This window comes from Bos javanicus, chromosome 10, assembly GCF_032452875.1.
Source record: "Bos javanicus breed banteng chromosome 10, ARS-OSU_banteng_1.0, whole genome shotgun sequence".
Taxonomy (NCBI): Eukaryota; Metazoa; Chordata; class Mammalia; order Artiodactyla; family Bovidae; genus Bos; species Bos javanicus.
Window position 1 is genome coordinate 8,619,382 of NC_083877.1, and position 25,044 is coordinate 8,644,425.

The following is a 25,044-nucleotide window of genomic DNA, read 5'->3' on the forward strand; positions in this document are numbered from 1 at the left end:
AAGAAGCTTCTAATTCAGCTGTGAAAACTGAATCTTAGTTGAAACAGTAAGGGTATCAGTTAAAGATGATGTAATTAGGTACTAAGTTATACTTCAGGCTATGATTTGCCGCAGAAAAAGGAGGCATATCAATACTGAATGAAATTGTCCAAGAAAGCTAACAAAACATTAAACTCTCCAAATAAAAGGTCATGCCCAGTGAAGGGATAGGCTGGAAGTTAAGAACAAGAAAATGGAGTGTTGATGAGAAGGCAGCATGCATCCTATGGAGAGAGCTGGTATAAGAGAGGAGACAAACGAAACCATGAAAAAGATGAGCTCCTCGAGGGAAAGAGTGAAATAAAAGAAATAGGATGTGAGCTTTCTGAGGAATAACGTATACATTTCTGAACGTAACAGGAAACAGTCTGAGCTGATGATGCAGTAGTGAAAGGGGAAGAACTATGACAGCAAAATCCCTCAGGAGATGCATAAGTGAGAATTCAGTACACACAGGTATATAGGACTAGGCTGAGAGTCAGGACAAACATTTTTTAAAAAAAGAAAATCTAAGAAATAGCCAAGGTTTTCTCAATGAAGCCAGAGATACTTTAAAAATAATTAAATGTCAACACCTCTACTCAGGCAAATTTCTAAGAATCTGACACTTCTGCTGCTGCTGCCAAGTTACTTCAGTCGTGTCCAACTCTGTGCGACCCCATAGATGGCAGCCCACTAGGCTCCCCTATCCCTGGGATTCTCCAGGCAAGAACACTGGAGTGGGTTGCCATTGCCTTCTCCAATGCATGAAACTGAAAAGTGAAAGTGAAGTCGCTCAGTTGTATCCGACCCTCAGTGACCCCATTGACTGCAGCCTACCAGGCTCCTCCGCTCCATGGGATTTTCCAGGCAAGAGTACTGGAGTGGGGTGCCATTGCCTTCTCCCTGACACTTCTATATAATGTCAAATATGCCGCACCATTTAAAAACCTTCAATAGTTTTTTTAAACCCACTCTTTAAAAAAGTTTAAAAGGCCAAACTGCTTAGCCATACATTCAATAATCTGACCCCAAACTACTTTATCTCCTACTGGATATTTCATTGTTTCATTGACTGGAACACAGACCTCCAGCCTAGGCAACCTGCTCCTTGCCACCAAATAGATTCTGTACATTCCATCTGCACAACTCCCAAAGTTAAAAAACAGAATGAAAACAACTGGGCTGCCTGTTACAGGAAGGCAAAAATTAGTAAGACATGAGCACCCACCCTCAGGGAGCTTATGGCCACAAGACTGTCTTACTCCTCTGAAGCATCAAGGTTCAGCCCAAGGCCCATCCATTATCTTCCACTAACCATTTTCTTCTAACTCCTGATTCCACTTCTCACTGGGTCCATCATAAGCAACCTAGATTAACAGCTTTTCAAGTCTCCCTATATTGTTCCTGGCTACTGAAGTGTAAGCTCCACAACAGCAAGGACTTTATTTTATATCCCTTTGTAAACTCTAATGTCCAGTATAGTGCCTGAAACACAGGAAATGCTCAATAATAAGGTGTTGTTGTGTTGCTGCTCTTAAGAATAAATGCACTTTCAAATGAAAAATTAATTTGTTCCTCCCTGGCTATGAAACAAAAGCATAATTTAAGAAATTCATTACTCAGGGCTGTGGTGATACGGTTACCAGTTGCAATTATCTCTTTACCTCAACTGGTCTTTTTCCTTCTTCATTACAGGCAATGGTGCTGATAGTAAATATTAATGCATTTGAATTTATAAAAAGTTAGAACTGGATGCACCCTATAATTCTGAACTCCACGATGATAATCAAGACACTGGGTTTTACCCAAGCTAACTATTATCCTTCAAAACGAAGTAAAACAGACTTCTATTCATGAATTTGGTAATGCCCCCTGGAATTAGTCTGTAAGGTTTTACCTCTACGTATATAAGCACACTTCTCCGTGTACCCTCTGTATTAACTACTGTTTAACAGTATTTACTACTCATATATTCAACACTGTCCTTATTGTCAGCTGTCTACCTACATCTCATTCATAAAGTTAATTAAGCCAGTTTTTAGAAGCAAGACATTCCTCCTTCAAATCATTTCTCTGTACAGGGAGATCTTTACCACACATACTAAAACCTATCCCACTCCATGTTTAGAATCAGCAAAAACTTACTGATAAGAGAAGTTTTAGGTCTTTATGAGACCAAATGAATGAACAGCAGTGAGATGCAAAAAGCAAGGCTCCCCTGGACACTTCTATGCTTATTAAAAACAATACCTCCACAGATGATGAGTGTCCAATTAAATCTCCAATAAGCTCTAGTGAACAGGAAGTGGCATTTTCTTGTTGCTTTTTAGCAGGATGGCTGGCTTGTTTATTTACTCTTCCAAATCCCCACATGTTAAAAAAACCTAGAAAAACACAACCATTTTAGTCATTCTCAAAATTATGCTCTTTTCTTAACAGGCTTCCCTTATGGCTCAGCTGGTAAAGAATCCACCTGCAATGCGGGAGACCTGGGTTCGATCCCTGGGTTGGGAAGATCCCCTGGAAAAGGGAACAGCTACCCACTCCAATATTCTAGCCTGGAAAATTCCATAGACCGTATAGTCCCTGGAGTCGCAAAGAGTTGGACACAGCTGAGTGACTTTCACTTTCCTTAACAATAATAATGTAAGATCAGAAAAACAAAACTTAAATGCAAAGGTGTTTCTCACTTATTTTCATCAAGGGCTAAGTGAGCAGATGATACCAGGCACTATGCTAGGGTTTTTTTTTTAATATGTTACTTCATTTCCTCTTAGCTACCCACGTTTGTTGCTCAGCTCTTCTTATTGCCCCTACTCACGCACTGCTGAAGGTGTGTTAACATGAGAAAAAGGCAATGGAAGTCAAAGTGGAGAGAAATGAAAGGGCTGAGTGGCAGTGTGGGGGCAGGAAGGTCACAACTTAAGGACAAGCAAAAAACAACATATGTGACAATACCCTATGATTTCAAATAACTAGAAGAAACTCCGAGGCTACTGGCATTTGATTTCTTATGCAAAGGTTGCTAATTAACCAGGATTTTGTTTTTCAAATCAAGCACCAGAAAATGAACAGCTCAAGAGATTAACGACATAAACACAAAAGTGTTTGTTTATAAACTGAGTTCACTGTTAATGCTTCAAGGCTGAAGAACTTTGATGCCTGATGGTACACATTATGTTTATATACCAGACATAATTACAATACATTGATAAATAGCTAATTAGGCCATTTGGTCAGTCAGGCAAGAATACTGAAGTGGGTAGCCACTTCAGTATCCTCCAGGAGATCAAACCTGGGTCTTCTGCATTGCAGGCAGAGTCTTTACAGTCTGAGCCACCAGGGAAGCCCATTTGATCAGTCAGATCAGTTAGCTTCCCCTCAAAGAATCCTAGCTGACTTGAAATAAACAGGCGGTCCTGCAGTAAATATTAACATGTGAGTCCCCCATCCTGATTCCCAAATGCTTCATGTAAACATGCTTATTTGGAGCACACTGTATATTATTCCTGTGATTACACATAACTGCCTTTCGTCTGTCTTTCACACGAGAAAAAAAGCAAGACCACCTTTTTGAGAGAAGATACACACCCGTTGGCGCCGGCTCCACTGAAAGCTGCTGTTTTTCTCGTAGCTCCCAAATGCGTACACTGCCATCTTCTGAGCATGAGATAACCTGCCTGTCAGGAGAGAGAGAGCACCATGGAGGGCAAGTGCTCGGAGCGCAGGGAAAACCATCAGCGCAGCCTTTATCTGCTTTCATCCAGCTCCTGGCGGGAGCTGATTAAAAAATCACACTTTAACATGGCTTTACAATACAAAGGAAAGGCATGCATTATAGTGTGAGACTAGCTCAAATGTTTCAAACACGTATCGCTTCCATTTTAAAAAATGCATGCAGGAAAACAGGTTATGAATTATACTCTCACAATATCCTGAGAAGCCCCATTCCTTTCTCTCCCCTCTCACTCTGAAAGTATCCTGCAGAGTAAATACTGCTGTGCTGTGCTTAGCTGCTCAGTTGTGTCCAACTCTCTGCAACCCCACAGACTGTAGCCCACCAGGTTCTTCTGTCCATGGGATTCTCCAGGCCTGAATACTGGAGTGGGTTGCCATGCCCTCCTCAAGGGGATCTTCCCAACCCAGGGATCCAACCCAGGCCTCCCACATTGCAGGCAGATTCTTTGTCATCTGAGCCACCAGGGAAGCCCAAGAACACTGGAGTGGGTAGCCTGTCCCTTCTCCAGGGGAGCTTCCCGACCCAGGAATCGAACCGGGGTCTCCTGCATTGCTGGCAGATTCTTTACCAGCTGAGCCACCAGGGAAACCCCAAAAATACTACCATTTCCTTCATAGAATTCATCCCTAGAAGCTCAATGGCCACATCTGCCCTGAGAGGAAAGCCCTCAGTTAGTAGCCTCAGCCAACAAGGAGACCACCATTTAATTCTGGCCATAAGCAACACTACCAAAAAGGTGGCTTTGTGGAAAATATTAAAAAATTAGAACATAGTGCCCCAAAGTCTTCTAACTATTAAAATAAATACCAACTTTTAAATTCTCTCTTCTTACAATGAAATTCAGAATAATTTGTTTGAACCCTGCTGTTTATAAGTTTTGTAATATATTGCCACAAACTCTTCTGTTAGAGACAGCCATAGGGTAGTCTCCATTTTCAAAAGAACCTGTTGGTCAAGCAACAGAGCCAGGCGACTTTGCGCCCTGAGCAGTTACACTGGTGGCCCTGGGAACTGTGCGTTTCTCCCACCTGTTACGGAGTGGATGGAGACTCGTACCTGTTTGGGAGTTTGGCAACGTGCAGGACACTGGAGTCATGCGCAGCTTTCTGGCAGGCAATCACACGCTTCATTGGAAGGTTATACACATATAAACCCCTTCCAACTGCAACAAATACATTCTGCGGAAGATAAAAGTTCAGAAATGCACATAAAACGAACACCGCTACCCAGAGTAACAGATTTCCAGCCTTGGTGTGAGATCACAAAGTCATTGTTGCCTTCCCTATTCCTAGCCTTCAGCCCAAATTACTGTACTGCCCTCTAAAGTCCAAAAATATCAAAGCACAAAGGAAAGCTCAGCATTTAGAAGGTCGAAGGACACAACTGCTAATACAGAGCGAACTCTATGTATGACACCCCGCAGCATCCCTGCCTTCCTTACTGAAACGTGACAGCTAGAGCAGGGGCTGCGGCTGGAAGACGGGTGCAGTGGAGGCGGAGCTGCTGGGGTCCACCCTGGGTTTTCATTCACATAATACCGTATCGTTGGGAAACTACTTAGCTTCTTCTGCCTGAAAAATGTGAGCAAAGTTACTTGGGCTCCACATCTTAAGCATCACAAGAACTATGAAGTATACAAAACAGCATATGCTAGAGTGGCAGAGATATATATATAGTGGTTTCACAAAGACATTTTTTCCAGTTCTACTAAATTTCCATTTTTCCTTTCTACTAAAACAGCTTTAATCTTTTGAAAGTACTTTCACCAATATTTATCTTACTTCAGCTTCACAACATCTCATTAATGTAGGAAAAGCTATTTTGCAGAATAACAAGTCAAAATAAAAGATTAAAGTCACACAAAAAATTAAGACATGAAAGGTGGTATTGGAATTCAGGTCATGTTACTCCAGTTCCTTATTCTTGCCTCATACCATACCACATAGCTTTTGAACTTATTTTGCAAATCACTAGACTTCTAGAGGCTCTTGTCTAAGAATCATTTATTCTTACTCAGTAGGTATGCCAGTGAGACAGACCTTTCAAAAATCCTTTTCCCTTCCTGTTCTCACTAGAGAACACTTCTCATGCAGCCTCAAAGGCTATAATGCCAACTCAGACCTATAGCATCTCAACCAAACATGCCTCCAAGGCTTACCAGACTCTAAATCTGCAATGACTCCCTTGACCCTCAGGACTGATGTTCTGCACACAGCAATGCTAGCTAAGGACCAGTGCCATACACAAAAATAAAAACAGCTAGCCAGCTTGCTAAAATCTAGAGCCCTGGGAAACATTCAGTGCAAAGAAACCCCAGAAACTAGTTTATATGGACCAAGAAATCTGTGCAGAGTTCAAATGCTTTATCAAAACCCACAAAATTATCAATACAACTAGAGAATTAATAAGCTTTGGGACAGTATTTACTCAACAGAATCACTCTATCAATCTCTTGTCATTAACAATAACTGACCCCCCATAGAAAGAAAAAAAAACTCTTATAAAAGAAAGAAAATGAGGGAAAACTGAGTAATGCTTTATTAAGCATTTAATAAACATCAATCAAAATTTTAAGATGAAAGAGAATGCAAAATGAAAAAACTTAAAGCACTAATTTTTACAACAATGAGAAAAAGGTATCAAATTAAAAATATAATTTTTAGGGCTACAACTCTTAGAAATCTAGTTTCTATCTTTCCTGAGACTATTGTTTTTATCATATATATTCAGGGGTTCCCTTGTGGCTCAGAGGGTAAAGGTCTGCCTACAATGTGGGAGATCTGGGTTCGATCACTGAGTCGGGAAGATCCCCTGGAGAAGGCAATGGCAACCCACCCTAGTACTCTTTTTCCCCCAAAGTAAAGTTAGAATATAAAGAAACTTAATCTTTAGGTACAATAATGTTCTTTACCTATTCTTGCTCTATTTTGGTTTGGTTTTTAAAGTAAGAGGTTCAAAGAAAGCCAAAAAAAAAAAGTGGATCATGCTCTCCCCATCTAGAACACTATTACTCATTTTTAAAATAAAAATAAAAAAACATAAAATTGTAAGATTTAAACAGTATAGGGAGGCACAAAATAAAGGTAACAGCCTCCTCCAACCCCTTTCCTCAAAGTTTACAACGCGAACATTTCTTGTGATTAGATTTAGAAAAATAACCCCATTTTAAACATATTTTCTGAGCTCCTAAAGCTAAAAGAGGAGATGTTCAGATCAGAGCCAAGATTCAGAAGTCCTTTGGTACTAATCTCTTACTGCAAAAAAAGATGTAACGTGCTTCAAGAGCAACGGGCCTGAAGGACTGAAATCTGTAATTCTCACACAATCACCTTGCCCCAGGATGCTAGAAGACTAAAAGAAAGGCATTCCTGAAGTTTCTAATTCCCTTTATTTCTCCAGGAAATGCACCGGAATCTTCAAAAGGATTCTTTCCAAAGTGTTCCTTAAAACAATTTTAAGCATTATCCTCAGATCCTATGGGAATATTTAATACAGCTCAAAACTTCAATGGGTTCTAAAATCTGTGGCCATTTAATCACCTCCTTGCCTCAAGGAGGTGGTAAAAGATTAAAATGCTTTTTTTAAAGCAAATGATGTAATCTTCGAAATACATCAATACATTTTAAAGCACAACTTGGACGCAAGGAATGACACCTTTCTATATCATGACATTAAATTTTCCCAATTAGAAACTGAGTTTAGTAAAAGATGTTAAGATTATAGAAATTTTTCTCCACTTTTTTTACCTCTTCATCCCATGTGAGATGATGAATAGAAACGTCGTTTGGCTTTTGACAGAGTTTTATTTCCCGCTGAGCATCCAGCTGCGGAGATGGGTCCCAGAAGTTGCGTTCGCAGGCCTGCACGGTCCAGCCCAGGGTGTCCCAGACGATGAGTTCCCCAACATGGGAGCCAGATACAAAACTGACATCTAGGCAGAGTTCATACGTCTCTTTACTGATCATTTACCTGGGCTACGGTGAAAACCAATGAACTGCCGAGTAGTGCTGCTCTATAAAGTCACAGTATTAACAACAGGGAGGTAACCTGACAAGCCAAACAGGAAGATTAACAGAACAGAAAGACCGGAAATAGACTCAAGTCTACTCACACATTTAGTAAATGACAGTAACTGCTTTTCAATTCAACGGAGAAAGAAAGAAGTCATGCTGGAATACTTGGTTAAGTATTTGGGGAACAAAGACAAAAGAATTTTACCTTGGATCATATACAGTTAAGAAAAAGTCACATTTCTGTTTCCTCTGTACTCCCACACTCACGACACGCCTGACACCAGACGTGTGGGGGTCTTCCCCACAGCAGGCAATTATGCGACACCAGCCGAATGCCCCTACAATTTAACTCAGCTTTGGCCATATCTACCTGGAAATAACGTCAGTTCCCACAGGTTAAGGTCTCAGTCCTGCAGGACTTCTCTCACTTCAGATACTAATTGTAAATCCAGGCTGTTACCTGTGTTTCTAACTGGCTGTAAGCTGAAGAGTCCCACATCCCCTCCTCAGGTTCAGTTACTATGCTAGAGCAGCTCACAAAACTCAGGAAAACAACCTCACCACTTTATCATACAGGGTATGCCGAAAGACAGATGCCCCTCCAGAGGGAGGAGGCGCACAGGGCAAGGGGCGTGGGAGGCGTCTCAGAGCACCCGGCCCCCTCCAGCAGGCCACTCGTGTTCAGCAACCCAGAATCTCTCTGAACCCCACACTGTGGGAATTTTTATGGGAACTTCATCACACACACATGATCTATCTAATGACTATCTAAAGATATCGGAAACCAATTGGGGACTGAATAAATAAATCAGACATCCACGAAATGAAACAGTAATGCTGTTACCAAAAACTAAGTTGTAAAAGTATGTCATGTTAATACAGAAATATACTCATGACAAGCTGTTACCAAAAGCACACCATACGTATACATGCCCAGAAAAACACCTAGAAGGACGTGAACCTCTACTTAATACTACATGAATGATTTTCATTTTCATTTTTACATTTTTTATATTTCTATTTCATTTTTTTATTATGACTATGTATTACTTGCACAATAACAAGTTTTTAAAATGTTTAATGAAAATGAAATTAGTGGGCTAAGACACTTCACAAATTATATATTTAAGGAAAATGTACAACTGCTAAGACTGAAAACTATCATAAAGAAATGTGATTTAATTCCTTTATAGAGGAAGGTGGAGCAGAGCAGCGCACTGTGAGTCTAGAAACTCAAGTTTTAACTTTGACTCAGCCTGTTACTAGCCATGTGGTTGACCTTTAGAAAGTCATTTAACCTTTTTCTATCTTGCATTTCTTAGGCATTAAATGAAGATGATTGTAGAAATAAAATTAAATAATAAATGTGTAGCCACTTTAAAGACATTGAATGTTATCTTTTGAGTCCCTGGTATTATTTTGAGCCCCTGGTATTATTTCATATTAATAGTATTAAAACATCCAGTTACTTGTAATTTAGGAATACATGGACGAGTAGTTATGATTTAACTATCTCATTTATCAAATAAACCAGGACAGAAATCTCTAATAACTAGATGAACAATCTCTTCAAAATAAAGAATTATCAGCAATCATACAGGTAAATAGTATTTTTCCTTGGTTCCAAGTCCAGTTTCCATAGTTTATTAACAGACTCTCTGGAATTCAGTCTGTGAAGAATTAAGTTCATTTCTCATGTGTGGAGAGAAATCTTTCCATGACCTTCTTTTCCATCCCTTCCCCTCCTCTTTTCAATCTCACTCAAACTACAAAAGAACCAGAGACATTAACAAGTGAAGATTCTTCTTGACTCCACCTCTGCATATGTCACCATACCAGAGCTAACCTACTGAGACCACACAGCTGCCTGCTCTGATCTCCTCCAAGTGTCTGTAATTCATCCAGGCAACAGAAGCAAAGTACTTGAGCCCAGTTATAATTTTTCACTAGAAACGAAATGCTGACACTGACCTGAGTCAGTGCAGTTTAGTGCTGTGTACATTATCCCAAACTAGTCATTCAAAATGCTTCACACCAAACAGCCTCAATAATGTATTGTACGTGGATGGACTTTGACCCTTAGGCAAGTATCAGAAGTCACTTAGTACGAAAATCTCACCTGAAGCCTGTCTACCCATCCCTCAGAAGTTCTAATACTACCATATCATGCTGTCAGTATAAAACAAGAAAAGGAATAAAATAAAGCAGCAGCACCTAGAGCCTTCTGCCAGAAGAGATAAGCAAGGTTACCTTGTACGTTGGTCTTAGACAATCTCTGCAGAGGCATTCAGAGCTCTTGGGCAAACCCAGTATTCATTATCCACATTTGTGCGAGTTCTGCTACAAACAAACGCTCTGCTAAGGTTGTCCTAGCACCAACTCACTGAACGTGCACTTTCCCTGTGAGTTATAAACCCAGTAACTGGCCACATTTTAACTGGTAATTGGTGGGGATAAAGGGCTGAGGGTGGAACTGGGAACTGTACAATATACTCACTTCAGGATGGCTAAATCTGCAGCATGGTAGACACATCTATTATGACAGACCGTCACAGTATCATTCTCAAATTTTACCAAACTACTCATCCATATGATTCCTAAATATGCTTTTGGCTTGCTAGCATTCTGTAGTGTGATTTTATAGTCATGGAATTTATAAAGTAAAAAGTACTAGGGGTTTTCTGTAATTTCCATTAACAAATTATTTTTTGCCTTAGCTTTCCCTTTTCCCTTTCTTAAGATGATGGCAAAGAAAGACTTGACAAGAGCATTCTTAATTCAACTGTTCTGAGTATCTGTGTACATCACAGAGAGGTACAGAGAAGTGCCCTGAAGCTGAGGCTCCCTCAACTTCATTACAGAAATATGCCAGCCCCTGGTCCCAATACTTCACTGCTAAAACGGGACAACTAGGTGTGACCATGTGACCACTGTAACGGCCAGGACACTGCCGTGCTCTTCTCAACAGCTCCAGCCTTGGGGCTGCTGGCTCAGTGTCAGAGGAACTTCCAAATAAGAACCTGCCTTCTGGGCTGCCACCATGGCTAAAGGAAAGAGTCCCCAGAAAAAGACAAAAGGGGTGCCCCTCACATTGTTATTTCTATCATACAGATAATCTAGTCCTCAGAAAGACTTGCAGCTAGTTTGAACAAGTAAATAGTTATTAGAGAGGAAGTTTCTGGCATTGAGCGGGCCATTCTCACTGATGTAATTGAAAACGTGACTCAACAGCCTACAGATGGAGACTACACTTAGTACTGTTTGTGGCCCTTTCCCTTTGCCTCATGTTTCTACAAAGTATTGCTCAGAAAGAGCCAGCCTAGGTCGGGGGGTGCAGTGCACTCCCCTACAACATATTCACAGCATCCTTACAGGACGCTCTTACAAGTCTCCTCCAGACTATCAAACTGGAGCCACCCAAGAGTCCTCACATTTGACCTCAGAGCCCAGACCACCCAGGAGAGCTCTGATGATATAAGCTATCAGTTTATTTGAAAGTGGAGTAGCTAAATCCCAGGATTTTTGGTTTGTGATCCTATCCTGTCATCTGATATCAGGTTCACCTCACAAGAGATACTCATTAAAATCATGATAAAGCCAAATACAAAGTCTGGCAAACCAAACACACAGCCATGAGGAAGGGCAGGTATGATCCGTTTCTGCAGACCTTTAGTTTGGTGTTATTCTCTGGTTCTTCAATGATGGACTGAATCCAGCCCATTCTACTGTAAATAGAGTGGTATATAATTTTGTCCTGTGTGACCTTCAAAAGAGAAAAGAGCCAGAACCATTTGCCCCCAAAGCCAAAATGCTACCAAGCATTAGTACTGATAGCCTACGACAATCATCCCACAGCTGCCAAGTAACCCCTGAGGTAAGTATGCTGTCTCCTTTTCTCTTTTCTCCTTTTCTCTGCCCAACTCCATCCTTCCCCCATGCCTAAATCTAAGACCTACCAATCTATGAAACTTGATGAATTCTACTGGTTTAAACCTCAGAAAATAAGACTGCCACTCTCTCCTTATTAATAGCATCATTTTCATGATGTTAATTCTAGAATCCTACGACAAAATAAGACTAAAGTTCAAAACAGGTTAACAAGTAAAAAATTGTACATAATATAAACATGGACACAATGAGCTTACCATTGACATTAACCAGTGAGAGAATATTATCTTGGTGATCAAGGAGGCGCTTAACTTCAAGAATATCCCATCCTAGTGATCCCTCTGTGGCTGCTACCAACCTGAAAATTACTAAACGAAAAGACCAATATAATTTTACTGAAATAGTCAAAGAAGATAAAGTTCCATTTCTGCTCAAAAAACTAATATTTCACTAAGTGACAAATACCTAAAATACTGAAAAAACCCATCTCCAAAGACAGTCTTGTTCATAGTACTTCATTTCTTTCAAATCCTTGAGATGTTTGCAATGATCTACTAAAATCCCAAGTGTGACCTCAAAACTCTGTTCCTTTTATTAAAACTCTTCTAAACCCCCACCAACCATTAAGTCCCATCCTCCCTAAGCCTTCAGTGTATGACCAGCTCTCCCACCTCATTCTCTCCTTAGTCAGCACTGGTCCGGATCCCTGAATCACCCCCAACCATTAGCCTTCTCTCCTCACGCCAGGCCAGTAAATACTGCTGCAAAATAAGCTATGAATTTGTGCCTAACCTCAAATCGGTGAAGACTTCAGCAGTTTTTATTTATTTACTTTTCAAATTGATATCTAAGCTTACACCATTAAATTACAAATTCTCTGAGAAGATATGCCTTACAATTTTTGTGTGTTATACAGTTCTTTTGGACTATAGTGTTGCTTTACTCAACTGAGTTTAACAAACAGTTTTATATAAAATTGTGTTAATCCTAACATTAAACAGTATAGAAAACTCAAAATCAAATCAACTGGAAAGATTCAATAAACATTTACTGAACGCTTATTACGATGCTCCAGGAACTTAGATATTATATATGACTAGGCTCCAGTTACTGCCCTGTAATAGTCATTGAGAGTGGGAGTGAGACTTATAAACAAGCTCAGAATCAATGCAGTCGGTGCTATAACAGGCCCCAGCACCAAGTGCTGTGGCTGCTCACAGCTTGGAAAAACTAGTATCTCAGAGGTCATATTCCTCCCAAGTGATGGCTTATTACTAAGTTTCTTTTCTTTCTCATACTTCTGTCTGGAAAACAGGTCACACCACATTTCCTTCTATGTCTCTGGGCACATTTACTGATAGCCATTCACATTGAAACTGTGGCTGTCAGATGAAGGTCTCAGAAACTGTGGTTGTCTATCAGAAAAAGGACTCTTTCTGATACCTAGCAAAATAGAGCGAAAATTCTCCTGTAGTTGGAATACTACCAAATGACGCTGAGATTAAGATTACAGAATAACAAGCAGGTACTCTACTGTTTAATGCAACTAACAGGGAGAACAAACTGAAACACTGACCAAAAAACTACAAAGAACTAAAGATAATGAGAAACTTAAGTTCATAAATATAGTCTCTACAATCAAGTATTCACAAGGGTCACATATGTAATAACTTCAAGGAAATAAACATGAATTAGAAGATAAAAGAAAAGCAAGTCAATTGTAAAAAAGGGTTAACAGAAAAATCTTGAACTTTTGAACCAGGATAAGTACTCAAAGAGTGATGATAGTCCTGCCCAGCTAATAAAAGCCTCAAAGGAACTACAGGCAGTGCACACAGAAATTTTATTTCCTGTTGAGAAGATTCACATTAGAAAAAGAGAAATTGGTATGGAACAGTTAAAACCAAGGACAGGGGCACAAGCTTGTCTTAGAAATAGAAAAGATAGTACATTTAGAGGAATAAAACTTATTTTTCATAAGGAAAATGACACTACATATTTACTTTATGAAACAGTTAAAGTGAAAGTCACTCAGTGGTGTCCAGCTCTTTGCAACCCCATGGACTGTAGCCCGTCAGGATCCTCTGTCCATGGAATTCTCCAGGCCAGAATACTGGAGTGGGTAGGCGTTCCCTTTTGCAGGGGACCTTTCCAACCCAGGGATAGAACCCAAGTCTTCCACATTGCAGGAGGATTCCTTAGTGTCTGAACCACCAGGGAAGCCCTATTTTGAGGCTAAGTAAAATGGAAACCCTTATTTTTAAGAATATTTGTATTTTTTATAAATTATTTTGAATAAAACCAACTTTAATTTCTTCCTTTTTTTAGATGATATTCCAATTTCTGTTGAGGCATCAGTGTTTATTACTATTTCAATGAATTCACTAATTCATTCGATAAAAATCTGTTTATCTGCTAGGAGAAAAATGAAGAACGTTTCAGTCACCAAGGCACTAATATTCTGAAGGGGCAGGGCAAAGAGAGACCAAAAAGCAAACATAAGTTTTTAGAGTGGTAACTTAAATGGTAGACATGAGACTATGAGAATACACAGGTAAAACCTCTGGGAGGGGAGGCATAACGTAAGCAAGGCTTCATCCTTGAAAAAGAAATACTAGAGCTGTGCTCTTAAAGAGTAAGTAGTAATGAGCCAGATTAAAGAGGACAATGAATTACGTGGTCAAGTCCAAGATGGCTGACAAGAGAAAGGAAGGCAGAGGTGAGAACCACCTCGGGCTGGGGGGTTCCAGGAAATGTGGAGTAGCCAGCAGTTACGCAAGACTCCATGGCAGCAGGGGGAGATGGCCAAGTCCAATACAGGTGGCAAGAGAAAGGACGGTGGTGAGAACCGCCTCAGGCTGGGGGCTCCAGGAAATGCAAATTAGCCAGCAGTGGGACAGGACTCAAGGGAAGCAGAGGGAGATCCTGGAAGGCAGGACTTGATATGCTGAAAGGCGTGGACTTCATTGTGTAGGCATGATTACATTCATCCTTAGGGCAAAGATTTCATTCATCTCGAGCAAAAATGAGAAAAAAAATAAGGCCACATAAGTTTGTTTGTTCTTAATAAAACTAAATGTATTAAATTTAAAGCCCTATACTTTTTTCCTGAGGTCATGTTCTTCATATTTTGTTGTTAAAAAGTTATTTTTACAAAATGAGGGTGGTAAATGGTAGCTTATTTTGTTTCCAGTTTGGAGTTTTCAATGTTTTCACTGAAAACATTGTTTAGAACCGCTAAAACAGAGAAGGGAATGGCCATACCTATCCAGCCAACCAAGCAGCTATATCATGGTGAATTAATTTCACTGGTATCCAAATTTTGATATGGATTCAAACAGTCACAATATTTGTGCAATAGTTTGCAAGTATCTTAAATATATGCCAATAGCCACATAAATTAGCAATGTAAGGGCTTCCCTGATGGCTCAGCAGGTAGGGAACCCACCTGCAATGCAGGAGACACAGGAGGTACAGGTTCGATCTCTGGGTCAGGAAAATCCCCTGAAAAGGGAAGTGGCAACCTGCTCCAGTATTCTTGCCTGGAGAGCCCTTATGGACCATGGACGGAGGAGCCTGGCGGGCTACAGTCCAGGGGGTTGCAAGGTGTCGGACACGACTAAGCATGCAGGCATGCTGAACAGGCATATACTTAAAGAGATTTTATTTTACTTGCTACTAACTCTATCATGGGGTGATTATATTTGGACACTCTGGGCATGCATGCTCAATCATGTCTGACTCTCTTTTGTGACCCTCCTCTGTCTGTGCGGTTCTCCGGGCAGGTATACTGGAATGGATTGCCATTTTCTTCTATAGGGGATCTTTCTAACCCAGGGATCCAGCCTGGGCCTCCTGTATGTCATGCATTGGCAGGCGGATTCTTTACCACTGAGCCACCTGGGAAGCCCTTTGGACACTCCACATTACATATATTTAGACATCTTACTAATACTTCATCATTATCTGAATACAATAATCTTTCGTAAATATTTATACTTTCAATGTGTTCTCCAGACAACGGCAATGGCTAAAATATAGTTTGCACATTGTTAAGTACACATTCAAAAAAATAAATAAAGTAGAGGAATGAAAATAAGTCAGGAGACTATCGCAACAGTCCAACCAGGCAAAAGAGGAGAAGAGTACCTGAACAGAGCGACACTAGTGAGATGGAAAGAAGTGGACCAAAATATTTAGAGCAGCCGCCCTCAAAGAATGGCCCCAGACCGACCACCTCAGCACTCGCAGTGCATGTTAGAATGCAGACGCTCAGGCCCCACTCCAGAAGTAGTGAACTAGAAACTCGGGGAGTAAGGCCCAGTATTTTGTGTTCTTAACAAGTCCTTCGGGTCATCCTCATGCACACAACATTTTGAGAACCACTGAGAGTAAAACCAGCAAAACACAAGCGATTGATTAGCAACAAGAGGTAAAAAGCAGGGAAAAGCGAGGCATCTTTCCAGCATAATAAAGAACATGGGAAAACTGAATTTCTGCAAGGAAGAACAAAAGAAAAAAAACTTAAACACTAAATTTTATCTTTAGAAGCTGCTTTATGAAAAGCAAGCATAAGCATTGGGTCTAAAAATTACTTCTCAGACATGACTACACAGGGAAATTCAGTGGAAGAAAGAAAAAGCTGACTGCAAAGCAGCAGAGCCTGCAGATAGCAGCTTACAACCGGTAAACCATTAGCTCATTTCTCACTGGCATTTGCAAACATGCCAACTGGTGATCACAGTAAATCTCGAGACTGGCATCTAGAAGTAGCAGCACAAGTAATATCAAATGCCCTCTGGGCTTCATTAGACAAATTCTTCAAGAAAAAAAGCAGATTTTAAAAAGCAACTTCTCAGCACACAATTTTTATCCATAAGGTAATGAGCATAATAGGTTTGTTTTTTTTTTAAACTGCAGACTCCTGGCAGTAAATAAGTGAGCCAACAGTCAACAGTAAGAGACTAGCCTTCAAATGGCATGTTCATAATCAGTACATTTACCACATCCTCTCATTCTCCCTCCTGCCATCCCACTACTCTGAGGGAAATGGTGCAAACTCCACCCTCCAAGAAGACGGGTCCCACTCTGGTTTCCACAGCTCCTGTCTTACTGAACTCCCATAATAACCCTCTTCCAAACCCAGCTCGTTTTTAGTTTTCAGAATGTTGGCGTTCTTTTATGTAGCTAAAGTTTTTGCTGAGTGAGTGAGTGTGGGTCAACAGAGAGGACTGTGGGATGTAAATAGGCCTCTCCAGCGTCAGAGGAGCGGGCTACCTTGCCCACTTGCCTATGCTAGACCAAGTGTGGTACAAGAGCCGACCTAACATCTTGAAAATGTCTCAGGTTCCATATCACTTCAATAATTCCAGGAGGTCAAGACTGGGGGCAGGGAAAGATGTCCTTTAAATAAAAAGTCAAATTAGTCTTTCCGAAATGTTTACACAAGGCTAGTTTAAAATTTTAAAAAAGAAGAAATGATGGGGGAGAAAATCATACTCACTCAGTTCTTTGCCAACTGCTGCCACAACACAGTTCTTAGGTATTTCAATCAAAGCAGTGATCCCTTCAAAAACATATAAAAGTTAAATTATTTTCTTAATAGATTAGATCAAAAACATTTTCAGATTTATATTAGTCATTTCTTCAAAGGGGATGGTAACAATAAAGCTCACACAATTCGCTACATCACACTTGCATGTGAAAACGACTTTGTGAAAAGTCAGTAAAATCTCTCGAAGGCTTTATTGATTTATTAAGGGTAGAAAATTCTCTTTGAATATTTGTACTATTATGGCAAACTTATTTACCAGGGACCCCTTAAGATAATCATCATTGCCATTTACAAGATGGCTAGCTCAAATGGAATACAAAATTGGCATTTTTCCTCAATGTAAATTTAAGAAGCCTGGGTGAACTCCCTGGCAGCAAATAAATGAGCCAACAGTCAACAGCTAAGAAAATGGCCTTCAAATAGTATGTTTATAATCGATCAGTACATTTACAAAATTCCTTGTATTACTAGAATAATCAGATTCAACATTCTATTACATTTCACTTATTAAGCATACAGTGCTAAGTACATTTTTTATAGCTGAATCATGAAATGATTTTAGGATAACCACAACTTCTGTAAGATATGTTATAATTATCACTTTTGTCAGCAAAAATTAAAGAATTCACGTGTTAGATTTAGAATTACCATATGTGTTGGCACAAAACTTGTTAATTAAAGTTAACTTTTCCCTTAAAAATATATGTAATTTTTATACAGTAATTCATAACACATATGCTAATTGGGAAAATATTCTCATCTGCTTTACCTTCCCACTCGGGGAGTATTTCTGGCCAACATCTTTCTTCCACATAGGTTTTACCAGTATGTTTTATATTTTTCCATGGTCAAGGACAGGGCATTGATGGTAGAGGAGGAGAAACGGGAGCAGCAGTGTACAGGATAAAGAAGTAGGAGAGAGAGGAGAGCAGGGGGAGGGAGAACAGCAGAGAATTCCAGATGCAGAAAACAGCTTATCAAAAAAATGTTGATTATTTATGAAATAAAATTACTGTAAACTCAATAATCCAGAAGTAGCAACTTAATGCACAGAATCACAGACCATAGTGATGGAAAGGGCATGGATGTCCTGTTTTCTAGTCCAAGGCTCCTTCCATTTTATCATACTGAGATTATTTTTGCTTATTTACAAATACATAATAATTGTCCCTAAAAGCCCTGCCAGTCCATAAATCAAGCAAGGCTTAGTGAACGGAGTTTCATAAAGTAAGGATCTAATAGTACTGCTAACCATTTGGCATCTGGTAATTTGGAAAATCCAAATCACGAAAAGCTCACCAATGGCAACTTAAGGTCTTTTCTCAAAGGTTTACTGCTATCTCTTGCTGATAAACAGGGCAATACTGTAACTACTTAAAGTACAGTACTCAAAGCTAATTTGCAAAGGAAGGGGAATTCCAATAACAGGTGATTATTTCCATTAACATGCAAAAGGTCCTTTTTTAGCCCTGATTTCAGTATTTTACAACATGTGTGCGTGCATGCTAAGTCACTTCATTCATGTCTGGCTCTTTGCAACCCTATGGACTGTAGCCTGCCTGGCGCTTCTGTCCATGGGATTCTCCAGGCAAGAATACTGGAGTGGGTTGCCACACCCTCCTCTAGGGGATCCTCCTGACCCAGGGATTGACCGCACACTCTTATGTCTCCTGCATTGGCAGGGTGTTCTTTACCACTACAAACAAGATTACTAGTGATCAAGTGGTGAACTAAGAAGTTAAACTATAAATCCTAGTAAGATAGGGATTTAGTTTTATTAAGACATTATATTATTTTTCTAGTATTTTATAATACCCATGTGGAGATAAGCTAGTTCCAATAAAGAAGTGTAAATTCAACTCACAGGGCTCCTACTACTCTAAGACAACAATAATATGCTTTAACAATAATATGCTTTAATAACAGGCATACCTTGGAGATATTTTGGGTTTGGTTCCTGACCACCGAAATAAAGCAATTATCAAAGTAAAGCAAGTCACACAAATTTTTTAATTTCCCACTGCATATAACAGTAGTGAAAAAGCTGGCATAAAACTCAACGTTCAAAAAACTAAGATCATGGCATCTGGTCCCATCACTTTGTGGCAAATAGATGGGGAAACAATGGAAACAGTGACAGACTTTATTTTCTTGGGCTCTAAAATCTCTGCAGATGGTGACTGCAGCCATGAAATTAAAAGATGCTTGCTCCTTGTTAGAAAAGCTGTGACCAACCTAGACAGCATATTAAAAAGCAGAGACATTACTTTTCTGACAAAGATTCATCTAGTCAAAACTATGGTTTTTCCAGTAGTCATGTATGGATGTGAGAGTTGGACTATAAAGAAGGCTGAGCACCGAAGAATTGATGCTTTTGAACTATGGTGTTAGAGAAGACTCTTGAGAGTCCCTTGGACTACAAGGAGATCAAACCAGTCCATCCTAAAGGAAATCAGTACTGAATATTCATTGGAAGGACAGATGCTAAAGCTGAAACTCCAATACTTTGGCCACCTGATGCAAAGAACTGACTCATTGGAAAAGACCCTGATGCTGGGAGGGATTGGGGACAGGAGGAGAAGGGGACGACAGAGGATGAGATGGCTGGATGGCATCACTGACTCAATGGACATGAGTTTGAGCAGGCTCCAGAAACTGGGGATGGACAGGGAAGCCTAGCATGCTGCAGTGCCTGGGGTCGCAAAGAGTTGGACACGACTGAGTGACTGAACTGAACTGATAATAGTTGTTAACATTATACTGTCATCTATTAAATGTGCAATAGTATTATGTCTAAAAGACAATGTATGAACCTTAATTGTAAAACACTTTATTGCTAAAAAACTATTAACAATTAGCTGAGCCTTCAGGTAGTCATTCTTTTTGCTGTTGGAGGGCGTGAAATATTTCAAGAATTACCACAATTGACAGAAACACAAAGTGAACAAATGCTTCCAGAAAAATGGTGCCAAGAGACTTGCATGATGCAGAGTGGCCACAAACAAGTTGTGAAACATGCATCATCTGCAAAGCCAAATAAAGCAAAGTGCGATAAAACAAGGCATGCCTGTACTCTTTCTAGGATGACCATGGGTTCGTTTCATTACTTTTAGAAACAAAAATAGTTAATAGTGGATCACATGATTTTAAGGTTCAGTTCAGTTCATTTTAAGGTTACTGTCATTTAAATTTACTCATTTATACTTAAATATTTTTATTCTGAATAAATTTTTATTCTTTAAGTTCCTTGATACCAATGTTAAGTCAAAACTGATTTTTTTCTGAGAAAACAGAATTCTGTTTTTACATTTTCACATGAATGAAATTTCCTTAGTAAAACCAACTGTAAAATGAGGGCATCCTTAGGACTCTATGCAAAGTCTGATGACCCCACAAATGAAGAAAATACTTTTGTAAAGTCATAAAGATATGCTTCCAGGTAAACTCAGTTTAGGACGTGGTCCAGGAACATGTAAGAAAAGGGTTTTATTGTTCACTTTTGAGAAATTCTGTTAGAAGGGGTGAAGAAGCCAAAAGAGGGAAAATCTTTTCCTTTCAATTTGAAATGGAAATATATTTCACACAACCCTTCACCTGAATTGGAAAATATGACTACATCTTATATTCAGAATTAAAAAGAAAAGCTCCTATATTACTGTTGTATTCATGCAAAGTCTCTTTGAAGATTCACTGTGTCTTTATTTTCGTGTCTAGCATGGTTCACAAGTACCTTGATTTGTTTTTACCTGTATCAGAAAGGTGGCTCGTCTTACACAGAAGATCTAATTTTCGGTTCCACACACACAGATCATTCCCACCAGAGAGCCAAACATCTAGTCTCTGAAGAACAGCTAAACACTGTAAAATTCATGCAAAATATTTATCAGTTTAGAAATTCAAGCATTCAGTGGTTTTAAAATATGTCCACAAGTTGATACCCTTTCCCTTCAAGAGATCAGTAATCTTCAAAGTAAATAAGGAAATACTATTTCACTTTACTAGTATCTTTCCCCAAGCCTGCTGAAATTACTGAAAAACAGTAGCACTTTCTGAGACCATCTAAGGTAATTTCTTCTATAGGAATGCAAGTAACCAAGTCTTATCCAAGTTTGTTTCTCCAATCTGTAGCAGAATTTCTATCAATAATAAGCCCCAATTAGTATGTTTATAAAATGAACCTAAGAGTAGCCAGCCACCAATTAGCCACAAAAGATTTTGTTCTGGAAATAAGTAACTACTACTAAATTATGATTTTACAGAAAACATAGTGAGGCACAAATAGCTCCGTGTTTCAAGTTTAAAGCTAAAACAAAGAACAACAAAAAAAGACTAGCTACTGCCATATCACTTGGAAAGTAGTATCCCTTCCTAGAATTACCAACTAGAAATACACTGCTGCTTGCTGCTGCTAAGTCACTCAGTCGTGTCCGACTCTTAGCGACCCCGTGAACTGCAGCTACCAGGCTCCTCCGTCCATGGGATTTTCCAGGCAAGAGTACTGGAGTGGGGTGCCATTGCCTTCTCCGACTAGAAACATACTAGGTACTACATTTTTCCTTATCTTACTATAGAGATTCATCTCTTGCTCTAATTTAAAATTCAAACATTCTAGCATTTAATATACATACTCCCCAAAATCTAGTCTTAGAAGAATCAAATAGCTGTAGGTATGTGCATAAGAAATAATTTTTAAAACCTACAAAGATAATTTCATCTAAATCATTAGATAACTTTTTCTGAAATAAAAAGATTATTACCATAAAGTATCTGATTAAGATTTTACCTTTACAGTAGACTGGAAGCATGACACTTTCTGAACTTGTCTACCAGTATCACAATCCCATTCCTAAATTTATGTTAAGAAATAATTTCTAAGCAGAATTTCAAAAAATTATGAGATAACTTTTCTAATAATTAAATTATAAATATTACACATTTTTGTAGAAAATATACAAAGCATAAAGTACCTTGTGTTTATACTATTACAAAAATCAACTTAGCATAGCAAGCTTATAATCTAAAATAAGTTTGATGTGAATTTTACTATAAAACCATTTGAAAATACCAACAGAATGGATGGTCTGAATATCAAATCTTTATAAGCATTAAATATTGCAACTATAAAAATTTTAAATTTTACTCTCCAAAACAGTCTACCATAATCTAATAAACACTGAACATAAAATACTCATACTAAAAACTATCACATCCATTAATTAACATTAACTGAAAGCTCCCTCAACATGCCTGGCATGATTTTACTAGTTATCTTAATTCAAAGAAGACAGTAACCAAATACCTATATCCATATTTAAAATAATTTCAAGACCTCTCATAAAAGGTCCAAGATTAGTTTGATTTAAGGAACATAACGATTTTCAAATTTTTCATACCATTTCCTATGGTAAGATATACATTTTATATGAGAACATATTTACATATAAATGTATATACACACACATATATAGACTCTTAAGATTATAATTTGACAAAAAAAAAAATCTACCCTCAGCATTTAATTAATGAAGTTAGCTAACAGCAAATACCCAAGCATGATAAATTTAAAATTCATCTGAATAAATGGAACTACTAACAAAGCAACCTGAAATTATTTTTAACAAGAAAAGTCATTCAGCAAAGGAAATTACTCTCTACTAGCATTTACCGTTAAAGTTTATACTGATATTGTCCCAGTTACCCATGTCTCTCCTGTAATAGTAATTTTAACAATTATCTCTAAATAGTATAGCAGAAGGCAATGGCAACCGACTCCAGTACTCTTGCCTGGAAAATCCCAAGGACGGAGGAGCCTGGTAGGCTTCAGTCCATGGGGTCGCGAAGAGTCAGACATGACTGAGCGACTTCACTTTTACTTTTCACTTTCATGGACTGGAGAAGGAAATGACAACCCACTCCAGTGTTCTTGCCTGGAGAATCCCAGGGACGGCAGAGCCTGGTGGGCTGCCATCTATGGGGTCGCACAGAGTCAGACACGACTGAAGTGACTTAGCAGCTAAATAGTATTCTAGTACTTAAGAAGCAGTCTAATAAAAAGAATTTTATATTCTATTTTTGCAGAGATTATACTGATATGGAAAACAAACAAAAAATAGCTTCAGTCCATAAAATAACATGTGCCTCAATAGAACAATGGTAGTAAAGCTACTGTGACCTAAACATACTAAAGTGCATTTTATGCCCCTGATTATGCAACACTGTCATCACCACAGTGTATTTTATCTCCACCTAAATCTTTTTGTGAATTTCTACCACCTATTGGCAATCTGTCTAAAAATCACTTCAGCTGACAAGCTTATTTAAAGTGTGTCATAAAGTATGTCTTAGTTCTACAGAAGCCTAAGAAACACCTACATCTTTGGGCTTACTCCAAAACTCAACTTCACTAACACCTGAAGTTATGTGAATAGAATTCTCAGATAAGCACAGACTTTTTAAAGCTATTCTATGACACTTAAAAAAAAAAAAAGCAATGAAAGATTAGCTATAGCCTTCACAGATTAAATTCCTCATACAAATATAAAAAGGCCAACTTTGTTTAAGAAAAATATTTTATGAAAGCAGTATCACATAGTGATTCAGAGCACTGACTCTGCAGTCAGACTACTGCCTTTGGCCCTATACAGGCTGCACAAACTTGGGCCATTTACTTAACCTCTCTGTGCCTCTCTTTTCTTATTTATAAATGAAAATAATAAAAATACTTATTATAAGGGTTAAATGGGTTAATAAATGCAAAACAGAACAATGCCTGGCACATACATGCAATTTATAAAACTTTACTATGGCTGTTACATCTTAAATTTTCAACTAAAAGTATAAGGAGGGAAGGTAATTTACATTTTTTAATTGTTTTAAAATACTAAATATATAAAACACTGCTGCTGCTGCTAAGTCGCTTCAGTCGTGTCCGACTCTGTGTGACCCCATAGAAGGCAGCCCACCAGGCTTCTCTGTCCCTGGGATTCTCCAGGGAAGAACACTGGAGTGGGTTGCCATTTCCTTCTCCAATGCATGAAAGTGAAAAGTGAAAGTGAAGCCGCTCAGTCGTGTCCAACTCTTCACGACCCCATGGACTGCAGCCCACCAGGCTCCTCCGTCCATGGGATTCTCCAGGCAAGAGTACTGGAGTGGGGTGCCATTGCCTTCTCCATATAAAACACTGAGCACATGCTAATTCACTTTTCTGCCAGACTTGGATTGTCAGAAGGTTCTTATGGGTTGGGACCATTAAGTTTCTTTTGCTGTACAATAAGCGTATAAGAAAATGTGAATTATTCTCCAGTTCAACTCATCTTTGTTTCTCTAAATTGAAAAGCAAACTGAGATGATAAATATTTTTAAGCCTACATTCTTCCATTTCCTTCATCTTTTGTAATTTTATATAAAGCTGGGAAGAACAGCTTTAGTTATGGAGTTTCCATCAACAATAAGTCTTAACTTGCTACTTCCAATCTTTTTTCAGACACCTAATACTTTCAAGAAGCGTCTTATGAAGGCTAGAACAAAACCATTTTTGCTAAATCATGAATGTACAGACAGGCCTCAGGAGGATAAAGTCTAATAATGTGTGTACTGGTCCCTTGGATCACCATAGCTATTTCACTTGGTTCTAGATTCAAGGATATAATGACTGTTCTATCAGCAGAGGCTGTCAAGATCAGTTGATTTTTTTCTTCACAAGTTTCCAAACAAGGCAATGTAATAATAGCTGTTATCTTTTGAGTGTGTCCATTGAGTTCCAAAAGTTTTTCTCCTGTCTGAAATATCAATAAAAATGTTAACAGTACTTTATATCTTATAACTTAATC

General features: G+C 38.8%; 1 protein-coding gene across 2 annotated transcripts in view; it reads right to left on the minus strand.

Moving 5' to 3' along the window:
* WDR41 (WD repeat domain 41) overlaps positions 1-25,044 on the minus strand; it is a 47,479-nt gene that overhangs the window by 756 nt on the left and 21,679 nt on the right. The window contains exons 4-12 of one of the 2 annotated variants that reach the window (XM_061430027.1): positions 24,862-24,993; positions 21,999-22,061; positions 20,962-21,073; positions 17,165-17,227; positions 11,919-12,029; positions 7,507-7,691; positions 4,817-4,938; positions 3,613-3,701; positions 2,272-2,405 (exon numbers count right to left, since the gene is read on the minus strand). In XM_061430027.1, coding sequence (XP_061286011.1) covers positions 2,272-2,405; positions 3,613-3,701; positions 4,817-4,938; positions 7,507-7,691; positions 11,919-12,029; positions 17,165-17,227; positions 20,962-21,073; positions 21,999-22,061; positions 24,862-24,993 — 1,011 coding nt within the window. The remainder of the gene's footprint in view (positions 1-2,271; positions 2,406-3,612; positions 3,702-4,816; positions 4,939-7,506; positions 7,692-11,918; positions 12,030-17,164; positions 17,228-20,961; positions 21,074-21,998; positions 22,062-24,861; positions 24,994-25,044) is intronic. The other variant, XM_061430028.1, reaches the window with a different exon arrangement.